Source organism: Tamandua tetradactyla, chromosome 14 (genome assembly GCF_023851605.1).
Source record: "Tamandua tetradactyla isolate mTamTet1 chromosome 14, mTamTet1.pri, whole genome shotgun sequence".
In the NCBI taxonomy this organism is placed as follows: domain Eukaryota; kingdom Metazoa; phylum Chordata; class Mammalia; order Pilosa; family Myrmecophagidae; genus Tamandua; species Tamandua tetradactyla.
The window spans coordinates 70,338,939-70,361,431 of NC_135340.1; the positions used below are offsets into that span (position 1 = coordinate 70,338,939).

Genomic DNA, 22,493 nt, shown 5'->3' on the forward strand with positions numbered 1-22,493 from the left:
TTAATCTTAAAAGTAGATGCTTTATTGATAGCTCCAGTAAGGATGGTGAGAAGCAGTTCATACACAGTGCCAGTTAACAACTCACTATGCCATGTATCAACCATAGAGAAGATTACAGACACGGGCCATTGAATTGCTGTGTAGCTCACTGCACTTTCAGCAGCCACATGCCCCCCTCTCCTTTTCTTCATTTAACTGATCTGTAGAGGTGTAACCATTGGACCGCACGACTCCTTCAGGAATCCAGGACTTGTCCACACACCGCTCCATTCGCTTCATTATCAGGTCCAGAAGCATCTCGATTGCCTGGCTTATGTTCGTCCCATTGGCAGCACTAGTTTCAAAGTACGGGATTCTGGAAGACAGAGATAATTTAGTAATAACATGTGAAGAAAGGACCGTGACCTGTGCCCTTGGTAATTCATCTTAGAAAATAAGGAGAGTATAAATATACCGGAAGATAAAAACACTTTACCACCACAGGGTACGTTAAAAAGTAAAAAGACAATAAAATAAAACAATTCATACTGCACTCTTAATGGAGATATAAAACTTCTGGAAATTTTAGATCCTTTAGAAGATCAACCCTCACTCTTTTTCTTATAAGAGAGCATGAAACTATGGGCAAATGAAGATTCTTGTAATATGTATTTTACTAACATCATAGAATTATGAGGCTAGTAAAATGTCTTTAGTTTAAGAATATAAAACTTGATCCTTGATCTACAGTTTAAATGCCTCCACATGAAAAGCAAAACTTGATAACTTTTAGAAGAAAATATAGGAGACTATCTTAATGGCTCATGATAAAGACAGGTTTCTTAAAGTAGGGACTAAAGTTCCAACCACAAAGGAAAATTTTGATAAGCTGTATGATATTAATATTTGAAATTACGGTACCAGAATACATATCATAAAGTTCAGCAATGAGCCACAGACCAAAAGAAATGGTTGTGTTCCATATAACTGACAAATCATTGACATCCATAAAATATAAAGAATTTCTACAAATAAGGAAAAAAGCAAACAAGATAATAAAAAAATAGACAAAGTATACGAACAGGAAAATCTCAAAAAGAAATTACATTTATGAAAAAATGTCCAACCTCACCAAAAATCCAGATATGCAAGTTATAATGATAGCACGTCACTTCATACCCATCAGATCAGCAAAAATACAAAAATCTTGCAGTACTAAGTATTGCCAAGGATGTAGAAAAAGAGGAACTTACCTTTACCACTGGGGCAACTACAAACAGGAACAACAACTTTAGAAAGCAATGTGGCAATATCTGGTGAAGTTGAAAATGTGCATGCACTATGACCCAGCAACACGACTTTAGGTATACAGTCTAATAACAGAGCCACAAAATCCTGATGTATGATGAGCAGGTTATAGGTAATCTGAGATATTCTCAATCCCTCAGCCTTTGGGCAGCGCAATAGGACATAGGGCAGCCACAGTCGCTGAGTTAGTTTTTCCTCCAACCTTGAGCAGCCTTATCCAGTGATTCCAGTAATTATTACATTTTCCATGTGTGCCGTGCTGTAAAAACTTGAGAAGCACTGTCTTAGAGCAGTGCTGTCCGATAGAACTTTCTGTGATGATGGAAAAATTCTACATCTGTAAATTCTGATACAGTAGCCACTAGCCACATACAGCTCAGTATATGAGGAACTTAATGTTTAATTTAGTTCATTTTTATCGTTAAGTTTAAGTAGCCACATGGGGCTCGTGGCTATTGTAGTAGACAATGCAGCCATAGAGAAACTCTCATTCACATGCATGTGAAGTCAGGCAAACAGAAGTACTTACTGTAGCACTGTTTCTAATAATGCAAAACTTAGCCTAAATGTCCCTCAAAAAGCAAGTAGAATTTCAGTCCACAAGGAGGAAACAACAGTTGTCCGTCAATAGTCTTACACACCTCTCACAACAGCCCCATAAGGCCACATTCTTCATCTCTGTCTGACAAAGGAGCAAACAGATCCAAAGTTCAGCAACTTGCCCAGAATCCCACACCCCAGATCTGCCTGACCCCAAGACTGTTCTTTCTTCTCAGCTGCACTGTTTCTTAAATGAAGGGAAATGGGATGCATGGTCTCCAAGTTACCCCCAACTTGAGCCTGAAGGGATCAGGCTCCCCAGTTTCTGGTAAATCAAGAACACCAATATGAGATAACTAGAATAAACAAATTCATAGAGTCTGAATCTAGGATACAAGTTAACAGGGGCCGGGGTGGGGGGGGGCAGGGAATGAGGAGCTAATGTATAAATTGCACAGAGTTTCTATTTGGGGTGATGCAAAAGTTTTGGTAATGGATGGTAGTGATGGTAGCACAACAGTGTGAATGTAATTAACAGCACTGAATTATATATTTGAATGTGGTTAAAAGGGGAAATTTTAGTTTGTATGTCTATTCCTAGAATAAAAATTTAAAAAAGCAAAACAAAACACATAGAACTGTACAATCCAAACAGTGGATCCTAAGGTAAAAAAAGCAAGTAGATAAGTAAATGGTTCTATATTCATATAACAAAATGCTTACAATGCATCAGCATAACAAAAATATCAAAAATTAAATGTATTAAAAAACAAGTTGTATGATAGGGGATCACTTAGGTAAAATAAAGAACACATAAAATAATCATATATTCTCTATGGGAACATACATATGTAGTAGAAGTACAAATTCCTGGACTAGAAGTATATAATTTAGAATGCCTTTACCTTCAAGTAACAGAAAATTCGGACTCGAAATAAAATGGCTTACAACACAAGTGAGAATGTATCTTGCATAACAAGTCCAGAAGTAGGAAGATTTCAGTGTTGATTAATTCACTTGCTCAACAATATAACCAAAGATTCACACTGCCTTTCTGTTCTGCAGCTGGGGTGTCAGCTCTGCCCCCCATTAGCTCTCTCCCTGACCACGACTGCTAGTGCCAGGCAGCACTGCCCAGCACACTGAGTTCAGAGGAAGAAACAACTCCTTCTTCATGTTTTGCTCTCCCAGGAGAGAGGCAGCCCTTTCCAGAAGTTTCTCGGAGACGTCTTCTTGTCTCATTGGCCAAAGTTGTATCACATGCCCATATCTAATGGTACCACCAAAACCGGCCTAAACCAGTCAGCTGACCCAGGATTGGGGCTGGGCCTGGCATCTTTCTCCCCTGAATAGCAAATCTTCTCGAAGCAGAGAATATGCTTAAAGAAAATCGGAAGTCTCTGAAGAAAGGAAAGAGCTAGGGCACAGATGTTGTCCAGGCAACCAACGACAACTGTTAAAGGAAGGAAACGCTGTGGACTCTGAGGAGCTAGGGAGAATGGGGCCAGGGAAGAGTGTAAAGGGGGCTTCAACTTCACGTTAAAAAAGAATTTCTTTAAACAGGCCTGTGGGGAGGAAGGCTCAGAGAAATTCAGTGATATGACCAATGTCACTCAGCTAATAAATAAGAAAAAGGTGAAACTGGCCCTTTCTATTTGCTCATATAAGTAGTCATATATCATATAAGTCCCTGCTAAACAGAATGGGAAATGTCCTCTAAATGTTTAACTAAGAGATACTGATTTCTAAAACTTATAACTAAAAGGAGAAAATTCACTGAATTCAACCTTTGCAACATGAAAATATTAAATGAATTTCCTAGACTATATTGTCACTATTGTCATGGGTTTTTTGTTTGTTTGTTTGCTTGATTTTTCTTTTTTGCACCATAGATTTCTTTTGTGTTTTCTTTACAGTGACCTGGTTTGCCTGGATTGGAACAAGCTGATTTGTAATATTATTCATTTAAAAAGAAGAAAAATAATTATTTCTTGAGCTGCTCAATCTTATATAGCTGATTCCATTAACCAGGTATATACTCTTCCCATTCCTGGAGGCTGAAAAAGATGAAGAAACTTGCCCAATTTCACAGTGCTAGAAAGTAGTGGAGCCAGGATTTGAATTCACAGCTAGACGATTCCAGTGTAATCCTAGCTGAACCATGGGCTCTAGTGGTTCCAAATGTATAGATATATTTTTCATGAAGAGTTCCAAAATAGAAAATCTCTTATTTTCTACACAGGAAAGAAAAAAGAAGAAGCTGACATTCAGGAGAAATCAGAGGTCACTGGCTGTGTTCAGCAAAGGCTTTGTCACTTGTCAACGACAGGCTGTATTCCTAAACCGTACACTTGAAGGCACTCTGAATTCTACAACATCAAATGTTCCTCATGAACCTCAGTCTTAAGTTTGTGTTTGTTTTGTTATCTAGGCAAACACAAGGACCTGTGATATATGTGTATTGCTTCAAAATCATAAGGCTGCTTTTTTTTTACATGTTCCTGTGACATCAGTCTTCTTGTGATGGTCACCCTTATATATATAAGTTAGTCTTGGCAGCAGGATTAATTAATCACCTTCAAATTCTTCCTACTTCTTAATAAAGCCATACATTTCCCCAAACTGTTTATTTCCACCATTTTGTAAGGAAGCTGGCCAAAATACTCTTAGATGTAAAAACTGCTAAAGAGAGTTGTTTTAGCACCTCAGGCAGTTCTGTAATTGAATTAAGTATTCATTATATTTTTAGGTGATTTAAAATCGTCCAATATTATGTTTCTTGAAGAACTTCTTTGTTTTCCTGTATTCTCATAACACATTAACATTGTACATCAATGAGTCTGATTTCAAATTTCTGTCACTCGTCATTTCTTGGCTAGCAGCAGTTTCCACATGAAAGCCTTTATAAATTATTTTTAAAACTTCTTAGTGCTTCCACAAATCTTTTGAAACTATTCAACTTCTGATATCACCAAAAAGCATGTGTAAGGGATACAGCATACATAGGGATGTAAGGCTGACTCTCTATTACAATTCCTCACAATGCTGTATTATTATCTGAACAATTCTATAGGAGCTGACATACCTTGCAATTGAATCGCTGCAATTCTCTCCTGTTTTAGTGCAGCTATTAAACACTGGTTTAGGAACTGTCACTCCATTTGGGCAATTATCTATTCATCTGCGAGTTCTGTGGTACCCTGTTGCTCCACTAATTCTCCCATGCCATGTTTGGTTACCCTTATGTATGATGACTCTAAGAAATCTTAAGGAGAGAAGGGTCTATGGGCAAGTTTCATGATCACAGCAATTTTTAAACCTCCTGCCTGTTATCTTTAATTGCTATCAATCTGTTCCCCCCATCTTAATCTGTCACCTTATCCACATAATGAAGACAATGCATCTTTTTGTCCTCTGGTAACATATAATATCTGGTTACCAAGTGTCAAGAGGGCATCTTTTTATGGTTGGATTCAATATTTATCGAATATCTATGATGTATCAGCTATTGAGTTAAGTCCTGAATTCATTGTTAAGTCCTGTCTTCATTGTTATAGGACTCGAATTTAGGATTGCAACATCTCAAAATTTTAAATATTTGGATTTCCATAATTATGATCTTTCTCCTTTACACCCATGAAGAATTGTTTGGTGTCTGCAAAACAATTCTTATATTCAAGGATACGGCTTGTCATTCTAACACCAGTTAGAAACATATTACTTCATGGCAATGCAAATGAAAAAAAAATCACATACATACCCCCCCCCAAGGGTAATGGGCTGAAATCGGAAATATAAAAAAATTAGTTGAGGGCGGTGCGACGGTGGCTCAGTGGCAGAATTCTCGCCTGCCATACTGGAGACCCGGGTTCGCTTCCCAGTGCCTGCCCATGCCATAAATAAATAAATAAATAAAGAAGTTGAGCAATACAGTTTCTTGTAAATACTAAGACATGGCAAGGTATATTTAACTAAAGGAATACCCCTCTAAGTCAATTATAAATATCTTTCCAACTCTAGTATCCTCAGTGTCATTGAATTCCTCAACTTAATTTCTATTAAGCTATTTCTACTCTCCATAATTTTTTCCCCTCTCAGATCCTAAAAACTACCTCACAGTCATTTCTGAGGCATAAATAATGCAATATAGCTGAAAGTACTTTGAACACTGTAAGTATATAACAGGTGATTTTCAGATACAGATATAGCCATATGTAAATATAGATATTCATACATACATGTACATGGAAGTTATACATGGCGCAGTGGTTAAGAGTCATAGCCTCTGGAGCCAGGCTGCCTGGGTTCAAGTCCTAGCTCTCCTTCCTACCATCAAGTAACCCTGACAAGCCATTACTCCCTGCAAATCAGGTGCTTCATTTATAAAATAAGATGTCAGAATATTCTTATAAGGATTGAATGAGTTAATATTCAAAGTTCTTAGATCGGAACCTGGCAGATAATAAGCATTTGATGAACGTTTTTTTTTTTTTTATTTCTAACACAGAAATGGGATAGGTTAAAAAGTTTGTAATTTTATTGTTTAAAACTTAGAACACATAATTCCAAAGAAACAATGTCATTGGATCATGGGAAGTCACCTCCAAAGCTCTTAGCAACATTATAAACATTAAATTCCCAGACCAGCCTACAAAAGTCATTTTAATCCAGGATGTAGCTGATCTGTACATCTACAGTACCGGCCTAAATCTAACACCATGCTTTCTCCATCAGGAACAGCTCACTCAGACCGTCCAAGCCAAAGTGGTTTATAACCCAAAGCATTTGCCTCCCTTCACTACTCATCAAACTCCTCATTTCCCAAGCCATCTTCCCTAAATGCTGGAGGAAAAGTGACCTTGCTTTATTCAGTAATATTAAGGTATAAATAATTGACCTCTATAGAGCTTTGAGCTATTGTCCAGTTTCATTAACCTAAATATTTAATTGGCAGAATTTCAGAGCACAGCAATTGGGTTATATATCCTTAGTCACTCATATTAAAAGATGTCCAATATTAATAAAATATAGTTTAGATGTATAAATCCCAAATCAGGTAACAAACTTCTTTCAATTAAAAGGATATTTTCCTGGCATTTGTGACCTCAAAGTTATATAACTAGGAATCAGGTTAACAGCCTTACGTTCTTTAGACTATTCACTCAGAGTTTTCTGAACAATTGGTCAATACAATTTTTTTTCTACTAGAGTAAACGAATGTCACAGTAGCGTTCACTCCCATCTCCAGCTCTCTGAGCTGCCAGAGGAAAAGCGAACTACAAGGAATCCACAGAGAGGACTGAATTAAGGCTTTTCTTACTTAAGGAAATGATGCCTCGGAGGCAAAAATGTGCATTTTACTTAACATTTGGGAGTTGGTATAGGAAGTCTAGTGGATGAGGTTAGAAATATTTTTAGGTTCATATCATCCTGATCTCACTTTTAAAAATAATTTGGGGGCAGGCCATGGTGGCTCAGCAGGCAGAGTCCTCACCTGCCATGCCATAGACCCAGGCACGATTCCTGGTGCCTGCCCATGCAAAAGTAAAAAAAAAAAAAAAAAAAAAACAGGAATTTGGGCTCGTCTATCCGAACACTTTTATTAAACTTATTTTTTCTTTTTCTTTTTTTTTTTTTTTTTTGCATGGGCAGGCACTGAGAATCAAATCCTGGTCTCCGGCATGGCAGGCGGGAACTCTACCTGCTGAACCACCGTGGTCTGTCTGCCCTTTATTAAACATTTTATGCATTTTTAATAGCAATGTATAAATATCCCAAACACTGGGGAGGGAGGCGAGGGTAAATGAGGGAATAAAGTATAGTCAGTAGGATTCTGAATTCAAGAGCCAAACTACCCATCTCCCACCTGCACCTGTATGGCTGTAAAGGGATAATAGAGGCTCATGGGCTCGTGATCAGGAGGAAATGAGGTAAAATACAAAGAGTTTATCACAAGCCTAGCACCTAGCAAGTATTCAATAAACATAAGTTAAAAACTAATTTTTCCTTCTCTAAAAAAAAAAAAAAAAAAGTCTGCTTTTCCACAGACTTATTAGGCCAAATTTAAGAATCTTAACTTGGACTTGAGACTTATCGCTGGTCCTAAGTATAGAAAGATGTTTTGTTCCCTCTCGCCACATGGTGGTGCTAATGTAGCATTACCAGGAAGTGGTATTGTCAAATGTATTAAAAATTCTATGCAGCTAATTGTGTTATCAGTCTGTAAATGACCATCTAATGAGTATTTGGAGCACATGCAGAACACCAGTTTTGGTATGTTTTTGAAGAATAGATTCATCACAAATTTCAAAATGTAAAAATTGAATGAACAAAATAATAAACAGCTACAAATCAATGAGAGGAGCCGTGTTACTACTCCCAGATCTTCACAAAGGTACCTATAGCCTGTTCATGCTATCAGTCAGGTTCTATATCCAGCTGGTTTCTTTTCTATTATTTATTTCCAAAAAATGAGATGATCCTAAATCCCAGTTAGAGGTTGCCGAGAATGACAGCTAGTGTGTGTCCGATGGTTTTGTCAAATGGCTCTGGATATTTAGCTTTACATGTGGATTCAGAAACTATAGAGAAATTTCTCACTAAAGACTACTTTCCATTGGATGTTAAATATCAGATGCTAAATGAACAAGCATTTACAGGAAAGGACAGGAATGGTAACAGTTTCAACATGGGACACTGTAGCAGATGAACTCTAGATCTGTTGGGTTGCATTGGGCTCTGGAAATCAGTCTTGGATGTTTGGTTACAACTTATTTGTGGTGGTTTAAAAGCATATTCAATAATACATATCAATTTATTTCTCAAATAAGGGAAGACTGTCATCAAGCTTGCAAAGAATCAAACTATTAGAGATCAAGCTATTTGTACCACATTTTATCTACTTCAGACTAGATAAGATATGAGCGTTCTACTGAGCTAAGCAATTTGAAGTCCCAGAAATGGTCTATACTGATATTAATATCAAAAGTAAGCAGCTAGAAGGAAAAATCTGAGAGGATCATATGGTAGCCCATGACAAACTCTGGGATCTGTCCTGTAACTACTTGTTGGAGAATGCTTTAAAAACTATTACTTTTTTTTTCCTTTGTATATATGTCATACTATACAATAAAAAAGTTTAAAAAAATAAAGCTTAAAAAAAAAGATAAAGCAATCGTCATTGATACAGAATGATGCGACACATGAGGGCTCAGTATATTATCTTCTTTCCTTTTGTATATGTTTGAAACTTTCTATAGTATACCGTTTTTTAAAAAGTTAAAATAAATATTTTTTAACTCATCCTTCAGTAACTTGTGAAGTTCCCTCATCAACAGCCAGAAGCCTTCAGTGGGCAAAAGAAGATTCTTAACATGTGTTGTCCATTTCTTTACACAGCATACGAAATATGTCCATTCAGTTGCCATGCTTGGATTGTATTCACAATTTTCTCTATTTCCCTCAACTTTGACTCAAGAACACAAGGCTTATAACCATCACCTTTCCTCTGTGAGTAAAACTGAGTGTGGGAGGGCATTTAGATATAACCACTTTCACTCACAGAGTTCACAGAGTAAAGTTCTCACCTGCCCACCGGGGGCTGTTGTCCCCTCAGTACCAATCCCAGTTCCTGACCCAGTGCATAGCACAGCTGATGTAATTAACAGTGCAAGAAACAAACAAACAAAATCTCCTCCTCTCTTTAGCATGGATTTCCCAGTAGTAAGTCATTGAGGATATTTCCCTCACCCATGAATGGCACATGTAGACAACTGGTTCATATTCCTTGCATAAATTTTGCCCAATCATACTTTCAATGAAAATATCTGCTAGTATACACACCTCCTAGTAATTTGCATCTATTCCAAGAGGTCTCAGATGCCTCCTGAACCAGTAGTGGCATCTGAGAACTAGTTAGAAATTTAAATTTCTGGGCTCTACCAGAGACCTACCTAAACAGAAACTCTGGGATTGGGACCAGCAATAAAAAAACTCCAATAGTGTCATCTAAGAGAAGAATGTTGCTAACACTGGATTCTGCTTTCTCTTCTAATATATTTATCCCTGACATTGAAAGCTATATATATATATTTTAAGTACCTCAGCAACAGTCCAAAGTAAGAGTTTGGCCACAAGGACTGCAAGTCTGAACAAGCCTCTGTTTTGGTCTCTTTTCTGGCATTATTTACAATATTATTCAATATAACACCCTGGAAAGCATTCTTTTGCACTTCTGGAAAAACTCAATTGGCAGAGATCACTGTGTTTTGGTGGAAAGTGACCTAAGAGCTTCATGCAACAATTTTCTGATATTCATTATTATGCATCCTCTTCATGGTTTCTATTTTCGGCTGTTTGAGTAAAGTCCTCATTTTCAGATTTACTTGTTCCAGCACACACACAGATATGTTCCATGTTTGCACTGCAACTTCATCTTGTTTAGGTTTGCAGAATTTTGGAATCATAGTCTTTCACGTTACCATTTTCATCTCTAAATGTGTATTTCAGTAAACCACCTTTGAACTAATGATCCATTTTTATGAATTAAAGATCGAAGGCAGCATAATTTAGCAACCAAAAAATGCAAATTTAGCAGACAACCTATACTGGACATGAAAATATACAATAAACCGCACCCTATTTTCTGGTTGTGAGCACACAGATGAACTCACCAACACAGTCCTTTTAGTGTATGTGCAACAAATGAGAATGTGACAATTAAGAATGAAACAAGATATCTACGGAAATAATCGTTGACCTTTATAGTTCAAATTTGCGAAATGTGTACAAACCAATTTATTTCATTATTTTCCCTCTGAAGCCGCCAAAGAGCCTACAGAACTATACTTTACACCTTCTAAATACTAAGGCAGTTCATGTTCCCACCCACTGCTTTGCTTCTCCAACAATTTCAGTTACTCTTATCTGCTAATTCCTTCTCCTCTCACTTTAACTCAACTCCAAAACCGTAGATCGGGCCCCTCCCTCTGAACTACTCTGCAGACACTGTGGGCTGGATGGGCACAGATGAAAGTCAGCCCCTGCATTCCAGGATTTCCTACATGACAGAAGGCAATGTAGGGGTCTCTGATACTAAAGAAGGCTACGGAAAAGCCCAAAGGGAGGAGGAGTCAATCTCATCAATCTTGACTCTCCCGATACTTGCGAGTATACTTGTTTGATCTAGCTAACTCCCCTAGCTGCCTTTTTTTTTTTTTCTTTTGCCTTTAAGGACACACTTCTGCAAATACAGTCTAAGCCCACAGTTTCAATTACTTTATTACTTACTTCCTCCTTACCCTCTTGCAACATACCTCCCAGCTTCAACACTTCAGCATTCTCTGTTGTATTAGATTTCTGCCTCTTTCCTTCCTACAACATTATGCCAGTGCCTCTAAGGGAGGAGGAGGGCATATCAGAATCACCAGTGGGGCTTTGTCAAACTCTGTATCAGAATCATCGAAGTCGGTGGTTCTCAGCCAGAGCACGTCAAAATCACCTGGCAAGCTGAACAAAAAATACCAGTGCAGGGGCCCCCACACCTATGGTGGCTTTGGGTCCATATGCATCAGCTTGGCTAAGCTGAACTGCATTTCCTAGAATTTCTTTTCTGGCTAGGATGGGCCACAAAGAAGATTATGGGGAAGATTTGGAGGGTGGAAGTGAAGCAGCGGCCATTTTGTAGCTCTTGTACTTGTTGCTTATCTGGTGGTTCACCTCAGTGGCATAAGGCCAGACCTGCAAGGGCTCCACCTCCCTCTGGGTCTCCCTTCAGCGCCTCCCACTCCTGGATGGGAGGTGTATGTTTAGCTCTGTGATGAAGGGCCCTGGCTTCTGCAGGGCACCTGAACTGTCAAGGTCAGCAGCCACAAGAACCAATAATGATTTCAGACCGTCTTGATGGGCTCCCGCTTATGCTCTGGCTCCCAGCTTGTTCCTTCTCTCCTTCACTTTATATCCAGCTTCCCTCCCTGACTGCCCTGTGGATTTCATCCTTCAGCATTAGATGCAAAGACAACCCACCTTTACAGAAATAGCCTAACCAGCTCCCACATTTGTCAAAGGTCCAGTCCCTGTAACAGATCAGTTTATACATAGGTAACCCTTGCCTGATACACAAACCCAAACCAGTTATGTCAGAAGAAGACATGAGAACTACACCTGGATATAGATATATTTTTTAAGTGTCCCATAACTTCCTAACTTACAGCCAGAATTAAGTTGCCAACCCTAGGTTGAAAACTTCCACATCCAATTGCAAATCCTTGCCAGAGTAAACCAGTTTAGGTGACAGGAATACCCCAGGTGTGCGAGAATTGAGAAAGATTTTTAAATCCTGTTCTGTCCATCTTAGCTCTTCTATATATTTTCCCTTCCTTTTCTTTTTCCAAAAATCCAGTTCATACCCACCTCGTGGGTCACTGGAATCTTCCTTTCTCTGGTCTTTCCTCCCTTCAATTCACACCACAATCCCCAACAAATCTAGAAAAGCATTCATAACATCCCTCCATGCACAAAGGATTTCAGCAACTCTGTCCCCCAGGGGATCAAGTCTAATCTCTCTAGCCTGGTATCCATCCAAAGCCCTCCAAAATCTGGCTTCTCCCCACCTGGCAATGATCCTTCCAGGCCCTTCACAGGGTAAACCCTTATCCTTGGACAGCCGTCAGCTCAAGGAAGAGCAAAGCAATGGTTACAAAATGAAAAGGGAATAGCCCTCCCCTCGTCTCCTTGGATTCTGCCTAACAACCAAGGCCACCTGCTAGGTAACCGCCTCCTTCATATCACATCACACCATTTCTCTCTCCTCTCCGATCCTTCTTTCCAACTGCACTTGCTGTCTCCTACTTATACTAAGGGTAATTAATACATATACAGTTATGTCCTCATTGTATTAGAGGTAGAAAGAAAAGTATTTCTTTGTAGGGGTGCTCCTGACATTTAAATTAAGCTGCAGCTAACATCTCCTTTCATGTCCATATCATGCTGCTAAAGCTACTATGTTCCTATGCCCAGAGCTCAAGGCAGAAAACAGTATTTTGCTGACTCTTCATCACAAGAACATAGCCCGAGCCCCAGGAGAGCCTTACAACCCTCTCCAAGCACACAATTTTCAAAGCTGACACCTCAGTCACCCAATCCAGCCTTCTTGTACGGTGGAGCTCTCCACAATAGCACACGCTGGCTTTGACATTTCTCTGCTCAAGCGACACTGCCTCATCCAAGGATCTCCTGTTTGCATTTTGAAAAGAAGACTTTAAATAGGCATTTGGCCTTGAAGCTTTCTTTCTGCAAGCCCCAAGATAATATGGGCCTCACAGACTGAACAAAGGTCCTCACGCTATATGGCTTCCACTATCAAATAATATTTACAGGCAAAGTAAGTGCAGGATTTGGCCCAAGGTATACATCTGAGTTTTTTGTCTTACTTTTTCCTTCCCCATCCATGTGGCAATGGGTATGTTAGAAATGCTTTCCCTAGATTTCTCCACAAATATACTCACCCGTATTTCTCTGCAAGTGCTCTAGCTTCCTCTTCTTTTACTACCCTCTGCTCTTCCAGATCACTCTTATTTCCACATAACACTATATCCGGGTTTTCACAATATGCATGCATTTGTAGTTGGCCTATCAAAATAAGCAGATAAAATTTATTATTGGTAAATAATAAGCTAAGTTTATGATCATCAATGGAGAATCTATGCATAAGTGCTTTGAAAACGGTGAATAGATATACAGATGGAACTGATACAATAGTGCTTTCAAAGCATTAATAACCTTATCTGTAAAATTGAATGGAAGTGGTAGATATATAATGCCCCGCATCACATATTCCAGCTTAGTCAGTTCAGAGAGTAACAGGAGAATGTGCTAACCCTCCAAAAGTACATACATGCATAACATGTTCTTTCTTTTTTTTTAAGTCACTTGAAAAGAAACTTGGAGGATTTCCTAGTGCTTACTGCCAACCTTAAAGCTCTGCTGTTCATTCTTCTCTCCACAGCAATGATATCTGTAAGAGAATTATCTTTATATAAACTAATCAATTTCTATCTGAAATGCTTTTCACATTTTTCTATTTTCTTAAGGCACAAACAAATCATTTAAAACAAACAAAATACAGGATTAAATGAGAAGGACCCAGAATAAATAGTGTATGATTCTGTCAACAGAACCAGGAGAAATCAGGACTATAATTCTTATTCCACAATTTTTATTTATTTTTATCTCATAACCTTAAATAGGCGTAACTTTAAAAAGTGAATCAAACCAATAGTTGACTAAGCTAAATCATTTAATCTTCCAAAGAAGGAAAATAAAGTCTTATTTCTTGCTCATCAAGTTCCATACTGAAATTAAAACAGCCCAAACTTTTTCCATAAGACATACCCAAAGTTTCTGGCCTAATTTTTTTTTTTTTTTAATCTTGGCTGGCCAGGGAAAAAGTTGACATTTTAGTTCCTCATTATGAGGGTATTTTATTAAGAGAAAGTTAAGTTGACTAGCAATTCCTGAGCATTGACAATACTTTGCTTAGAATGTTAGGGCACTGTCCTTTGCCCTTAAAGGGCAACTGCAGTAATAAGATCTATATAAACCACACCAAATTGTCTACTGTTTCCAAGCAAAGCCATGATCTTTCTTCTGGGCTGTAATAAGTGCTATTTCCAGACCTTTCCTTCCAGACTTTGCTTCATTGTTACTTCTCCTATAAAAAACTTTTTTGGCCTCCTAGGTGTCTCCGGACTCCAGCATCAAGGAGTCTGGACTCCAAATCCAGTGCGCCTGGGGTTATATCGTGCGGTTATATCTGCCATTTACTGCTGTGTGACCCTGAGGAAGTTATTTAACTTCTCTGTGCCTCAGTTTCCCCATATGTAAATGGCCTTAATGATAGCACCTACTTCATAGCGTTTAGGTCAGAATTAAATGAATTATTCCAGTGATTCTCCAGGGAAGGCCCACGGACCAGCAGGATCTGCATCACTTGTTGATGGCAGTTTGTTAAAAATGCAAATTCTCAGGTCCCATCCCAGATTTACTAAATAAGAAACTCTAGGAGTAGGGCCCAGTAAGCTGTGTTTTAGTAAACCCTCTGGGTGATTCTGATGCATACTCAAGTTTGAGAATCACTAGGTTAATATAGTAAAGCACTTAGAAGTGTATGTAAATATTACCAGTGGTAATGATTAACAGTGGTGTGATTATTGGTAACTTTTTTTTCCTTTATTTTCATTCCTAATTTTTCAAAAAAGTGTGAGTACTATATATAAATATACACACACATACATACATATAAATTAGTAGATGATTCTTAAAATCTCACTAAGGAGAAAAGGCACATACAAAAATAATCACGAGGCCAGGCAGTATTATGGTAAGAATCCCATAAGTAGTGCAAAATGTAACAGGAATTAAGAGGAGGAACAAAATCTAATCAAACTAAGGTTATCATAGATAGCTTTATAGTGGTTATTGTTTGCCAGGTTTTATAAAATAAGTGGCGTTCTAATCAGTTTTTAAATCTGGGGGTGGATGTGGGGAGGATTTTCCAAACAAGGCAATGAAAGGAATGAAATGTAGAGGCACAGAGGTCAGCAAGCCAAGATGGTGGAATCGGGAGCTCCAGAACTCAGTTCATCCTCCAGGAAAGATAGTAAATAGCCAGGCGCTGTATGAAACACAGAGACCAAAAGAACACCTTTTACCATCCAGGGAAGAGCGGAAGGAAAAGACTGATAGACTGTGGTGAAGATCTGTGAGTAGATCTCTCTACACCATGCCCAGCCCCCACTGGAGTGGCAGGTCTCCTTGGGAGCCACTCCCTGGCTAGAAATAGAATCCTCTTCCCCAAGAAGAGGGGCCGGTGGAGGAGAGGGTGGCCATGACCAGGCACTGACTGCAGCTTTTGATTAACAAATACAAACTTCTGGGTTTCAGCTCCAAGGACAGGTACAGCTTCAACCCACTCAGGACAGAAAGCAACCAGCAGCCTCTTTCATTCCCACTCCTGGCAGAGAAGGAAGCAGGACTAAATTTGAGACAGAGTTCCCTCTTGGGGAGGTGGGAAACAGTTTGCTGAAGGGTAGTTCATCCCCAAGAAAGGGGGGCTGGGTACACATCTCACTATACTTTGCGGCTTTCGATTAGAGAATTCAAATCAGATCACAGGGTTTGGCAGCTGAGCAACCTTTTCAACCCACCCCAGGCAAAAAGCAGCCTGCAGCCTCTGTCTCAACCATGCCCCTGGTAGGGCTGGAGTTGGCTGAGAATTAAAGGCACAGTGCCATGTTAGGACTGTGGAGTACAGTTGGCTGAAGAGCATCACCTGCTGAGCAAGCCAGGAAAGCACAAATTCAGGGATCAAACAGAAGAGTGGTGTCTTTCCAGTCTCTGCCCCCTAGGACACTTTGGGACTAATCTGTACCCCCTTGGCGGGTCCCTGGGGCTATTTTAACTGGGAAAAACTAACTTGGGAAAGTCATCTCAGGTGGAACCCTCCTCCTAGAATTAGCCCTTCAGTTAAAAGCAGCTAAAAAAAAAAAAAAATGATGGGGCAGGAAAAGAGGCCTTTGTCTTGGATCTAAATCCTGCAGCAAAAAAAAAAAAAAAAATGAAAGGAGTGTTCAAAATATAGAGAAGCAAAGAAAAAAAAAATGGGAGGAGGAACACAGGCAAAGAAGCTTTCTACTGGGGATGAAACAATGGCACAAATAGTACAATCCCAAAAATTGTACCATATATCCAAGGCAAGAAACAGATAAATTAGAATTTTAAAAATCTGATCAGTTAAATACAAGCTATTCAAATGTACAAAATAAGTTGGACCAAGTTCAAAGAAGAGATTTAGCACAAATCCAATCAACAAGAAGACCCTAGGCAAGAGGGAAAAAGTGACCTCCAGAGTAAATTCATCAAGAAAATCAGAGGCCAAAACACCAGCAAAAAATTACAAGCCATGCTAAGCAACAGGGAGATATGGCCCAGTCAAAGGAACAAATTAAAACTTCAAGTGAAAGAACTAATCAATGATGTCCAAACAACTAATCAATGATGTTCAAACACATCTCCTAAATCAATTCAAGAAGATAAAAGACACTATGGTAAATGAGATAAAGCATTTTAAGAAGATACTGGGTGGGTATAAAGAAGCATTTGAAAACATGTAAAAAAAAAAATAACAGAGTTTATGGGAATGAAAGGTACAACAGAAGAGATTTAAAACACACTAGGGGCACACAATGGCAGATTTGAACAGGCAGAAAAACCTATCAGTGAACTAGAGGATATGACATCCACAATCTTACAGACAAAAGAACATGTAGAGAAAAGAATGGGAAAAGATGGAGCAGGGTCTCAGGGAATTGAATGACAGTACAAAGCACAAAATATACATGTGTTGGGTGTCCTAGAAGGAGGAGAGAAGGGAGAAGGGACAGAAAGAATAACTGACGAAATAATGTCTGAAAATTTTTCAACTCTTATGAAATGCATAAAGGTATGTGTTCAAGAAGCACAACATACTCCAAACAGAAAAAATTCTAATAGACCTACTCCAAAACACATACTAATCAGAATGTCAAATGCCAAAGATAAAGAGAGAATTCTGAAAGCAGCAAAAGTTATTCATCACATACAAGGGAGCCTCAATAAGAGTAAGTTCCAATTTCTCATCAGAAACCATGGTGGCAAGAAGTATGATACATTTAGGACACTGAAGGAGAAAAACTGCCAGTCACAACTCCTTTATCAGGCAAAACTGTCCATCAGGAATGAGGGAGAGTTTATAATATTAACAGATAAACAGAAACTGAGAGAGTTCATCAAGAAATACCACAGGGAGTTGTACAGGCTGAAAAGATAAGAGTGAGAGGCGTGAAGGAAATCATAGAAATGAAGATTATCGGGAAGATAACGGGTAAAAAGAGAGGCAAAAATAAGTTATAACTTAAAAATCAGGGGATAAAATGGTCGAAGTACTGCCTTTACAGTAATAACATTGAATGTTAATGGATTAAACAACCAAATCAAAAGATACAGAATGGCAGAATGGATTTAAAAATATATGTATGATCCATCTATACATTGCCTACAAGAGAATTATCTTAGACCCAAGGACACAAACAGATTGAAAAAGATATTCCATGCCAACAGTAACCAGAAAAGAGTGGGGGTAGCTACACTTATATTGGACAAAATAGACTTTAAATGCAAAACTGTTAAAGGAGACAAAGAAGGGCATTATAGGGTGGTGCAATGGTGGCTCAGTGGCAGAGTTCTTGCCTGCCATGCCAGAGACCCAGGTTCGATTCCCAGAGCCTGCCCATGCAAAAAAAAAAAAAAAAAAAAGTGAAAAAAAAAGAATATTATATATTAATGAAAGGGGCAATCCACCAAGAAGAAATGACATTATAAATGTCTGTGCACTATGCTGGTTTGAAAGGATTATGCACCCTAGGAAAGCCATGTTTTAATCCTGATCATTTCATGGAGGCGGCCATTTCTTTTAATCCCTATTCAGCAATGTAGGTTGGAAACCTGATTAGACTATCTCCATGGAGATGTGATATGCCCAGTTGTGGGTATTAACCTTTGATGAGAGGGAGCTGTGACTCCACCTATTCCAGGTGGGTCTTAAGTAGTTTGCTGGAATCCTTTAAAAGAGGAAACATTTTGGAGAAAGCAGGAGAGCCACAGAAACCATGAGAGCCCATGCAGCCAGAGACCTTTAGAGATGAAAAAAGAAAACATCCCTGGGGGAGCTCCATGAAACAAGAAGCCTGGAGAGAAAGCTAGCAGATGTCACCATGTTTGCCATGTGCCTTTCCAGTTGGAAACCCTGAACTTCGTCGGCCTTTCTTGAGTGAAGGTAACCTCTTGTTGGTGCCTTAATTTGGACATTTTTATAGATTTGCTTTAAATGGTACATTTTCTGGACTTAGAAGTGTAAACTTGCAACTTAATGAATTCCCCCTTTTAAAAGCCATTCTGTTTCTGGTATATTGCATTCTGGCAGCTGGCAAACTAGAACATGCACCTAACCAGGACACCAAAAAATACATGAGGCAAACGCTGGCAAAACTGAAAGGATAATAGACGTGCAAATTTCAGCATGATTTGGACATGAAAGGACGTGTTAGCTGCAGCTTAATTTAAATGTCAGGGTCACCTCTGACATCTTGCTCTGACATTTTGCTGAAGAATCAGGAAAATACTGTTTTCTGCCTTGATCTCTGTGTATATTTTCATGTCTATATTCACATCTATATTTGCACAGGCAAATTTTCACTATTTGCAGATGACACTATCCTATATTTAGAAAGTCCCAAAAAATCCACAGCAAAGTTACTAGAGCTAATAAACAGGTTCAGCAAAGTGGTGGGATTTGAGATCAATATGCGAAAATCAAGTGTTTCTATACACTAGTAATGAGCAATCTGAGGAGGAAATCAGGAAAAAAGTTCATTTACAATAGCAACTAAAAGAATCAATTATCCAGGAATAAATTTAACCAAGGATGTAAAGGATCTTGTTCTAGTTTGCTAGCTGCCAGAATGTGATATACCAGAAATGGAATGGCTTTTAAAAGGGGGAAATTTATTAAGTTGCAAGTTTATAGTTCTGAGTCCATGAAAATGTCCCAATTAAAGCTAGTCTATAAAAATGTCCAAATTAAGGCACCAACAAGAGGTTACCTTAATTCAGGATAGGCCAATGAAGTTCAGGGTTTCTCGCTCAGCTGGAAAGGCACATGGTAAACAATAGATGGCTGCTAGCTTTCTCTCCGGGCTTCTTTCTTTCATGAAGCTCCCCTGGGGACATTTTCCTTCTTCATCCCCAGTGGTCTCTGGCTGCATGGGCTCTGTGGTTCCCGTGGCTCTGAGGTTCTTTTTCAAAAATGTTTCCTCTTTTACAGGATTCCAGTAAACTAATCAAGATCCACCTGGAATGGGTAGAGTCACATCTCCCTCTAATCAAAGGTTAATACTCACAATTGGGTGAATCACATCTCTGTGGAAATAATCTATTCAGTTTTCCAACCTACATTTTTGAATAGGGATTTAAAAAAAAAGATTGCTCCCACTAGATTGGATAAGGATTAAAACATGGCTTCCGTAGAGTACATGAACCTTTCAGACCAGCACAACCTGTACATAGATAACTACAAAACATTGCTAAAAGAAATCAAAGAAGACCTAAATAAATGGAGAGTCATTCCACGTACATGGTTTGGAAGACTATATAAATCTGTAAGATGTCAATTCTACCCAAATAATCTACAGATTCGCTCTTGTACCATCAATGTGAGGCCATAGAAGAAAACATTAGCAATTTAGGTTGCTTTAAAGTTTCCTTACAAAATAGGCTGCCACTAGTATTCGCTGACTCATCTGAATTCCAGGAGAACTGCTGAGTGAATACCAGTCCAGCCAATTCATTTCAGATTTCAGATGTAGGTCCAGAGGACTTGGCTTGTAGTTCCGTCTCCTGGAGTGAGCTGGGCTCATCTTTGGATTCTTATCCCGCCTCCCAAGAAAATATGGAGTCAAGAATGAAGGAGCCACGAGGCAGCTCTGGAGAAGCAAAGGGAGAGTAGAGACCTGCTCTCCTGTTCTGGGGCACACAGGGGCTGAAGAGTCAGCTCTCCACTGATGTAACACTACCTCTATTCTAGCATGCATCATTTATTTAAGAAAAAAAAAAAAACACTATTATTTTGACCAAAAAAAAAGGAGAAATGAATGATCCCCTAAAATGCTCAAAATGTTGGCAGTCAGAGAAAAAATAAAATGTATAGATAATTAATACATTTTTTTTCCTAATTAAGATTTATAGAAAGGGAAACACACTTTTGACTGAAGATATGAAATCTTCAATGTGTATAAGGTTTGTTTACTTAACTAGACAATAAGGATTCTTCTACTCTTTAAGGATAACAATATAAGATACGTACACATAAATTTGTCTTTATCTAACTAGCTGCACAGCCCAAGTGGGCAAGATTTATGTAATGTTTCTGTGGGGGAAAATAGGTATGTTGATTATCTTTCAATGTGAAGATTCTATGAGCACGTCCCTACTGGTAATCCTTATAAAGTGTTTGACTTGTAAACGTCCCAGAACTTGTACTGATGATGCAAGAGAGTGGATGATAAGCAAGGGCTGAGGATAAGGTACTAGAAATAGCCACAACCATTCATCTGTAAGGGAAATAATGAGAGGTACAACTGAGTCAGTCATTTAACAAAGTGAAGCCTAGCAAGCTTAATTAAATTTGGGGTACTTGCATTTAAAGTATTAAATAGTTCTTCACCTCTTAGTAGCCAAGTTAATTGAGAAAAGACATAAAAGGCTACTAAACTGAAAGCCAAAAGCCCCTTCTACTTGTTGGCTTCCTTCGTTGGTTAAGTTGACTACACTTTAAGGCACAGTGTTCTTGTCCTGAAATAAGAATATACCACCTACTCTAATCTCCTCACAGAGTGGTTGCAAAGATCAGACACAAAGTATGTAAAAATGCTTCTACAACCACAATCCACTGTATAAATTACTTAATTAAAAATTCATCTAGAAATAGATTTCTCTACAATCAAAACCATAGCCAATTACCCTTTCATAATTCCAAAATACCAAGCAATTTTTAAGAAGTAGATATTTTTAAATAAATGTGTTAAGTTTAAAGATTTGGATGTTAAGAATTTAACATCACAGCCTTCTCCAATAGATTCTCTGCAATTATATTAATACAGGCAGCCCAAGGAAGAAAATGTACATTTGAAAGCTGGTATATGGTCAAGCGGCAGGATTTTAAATGACTATCAACCAATTATTTGAGAGGTTACCATTTCTCCAAAGAGGCACCATGAAGGCTGATGGATAGCATGCTAGGGACCACTGTGCCATTGAGTTCTAGAGTTTCCCAAGAGAGGGTTCTTCATAAAGCAGAGGGAAGGGTCTCTAACCACAGAAGAGACATGCAGCCAAGGTTATTCTCTATGAAGTCTGTAAAGGGTATCTATGTCTATATAATATATGTTTTAAATATCTCTGGAGATGGGATAAGAATTGATAGCATGCTATTGACAAGCAGACACTTAGAGATATAACTTCTCTAGGATTCTATTTACTTACCTATAAAAAGAAGATAATAGAGTCCTCTCTATGGAAAGGATGGATTAAGAGATTTACATGCAGCAGGGATGTAAGGGTAGTTCAGTGGTAGAATTCTCGCCTGCCATGCTGGAGACCTGGGTTCAATTCCTTCCCCACCCCCACCCTACCCCCCACAAATCAACAAATTGTGCTGCAAAAATGGGAATACTGACATGCAAAAAGAATGAAATGTGACCCTCTACCACACAGCATATAAAAAAGAAGAAAGAAAGAAAAGTAAAGGGATGTATAAATATACACTTGTGAATACAAACAAGTGAAAAAAAATGCCAAACTAGAAAGAAGAGATTACATGCTACCATGTGCCTGGAGCATGGTAAGTACTCAACAATTCAAATTTATCATTGCTAAGAAAAGCAGAGTATTTCAACTCTGCTCCTTTAAACAACACTTGCACTAGGAGCGCCTCTAAAACAATTTACAAGAGAAGTAAAATGTAAAAGGACTTTTCATTGCAAGGAAATTGGGGGGCAGGAGGCAGGAGAACCGTA

At 38.6% G+C, this 22,493-nt stretch overlaps 1 protein-coding gene across 7 annotated transcripts in view; it reads right to left on the minus strand.

The window, feature by feature from the left end:
• Positions 1 to 22,493, minus strand: part of RAB27A (RAB27A, member RAS oncogene family) — a 101,414-nt gene continuing 78,921 nt past the window's right edge. For all 7 annotated transcript variants that reach the window (XM_077127963.1, XM_077127959.1, XM_077127961.1 and 4 more), the window contains 2 exons: positions 13,332 to 13,455; positions 1 to 355 (listed from right to left, as the gene is read on the minus strand). In XM_077127963.1, coding sequence (XP_076984078.1) covers positions 157 to 355; positions 13,332 to 13,455 — 323 coding nt within the window. In that variant the 3' untranslated portion in view covers positions 1 to 156. The remainder of the gene's footprint in view (positions 356 to 13,331; positions 13,456 to 22,493) is intronic.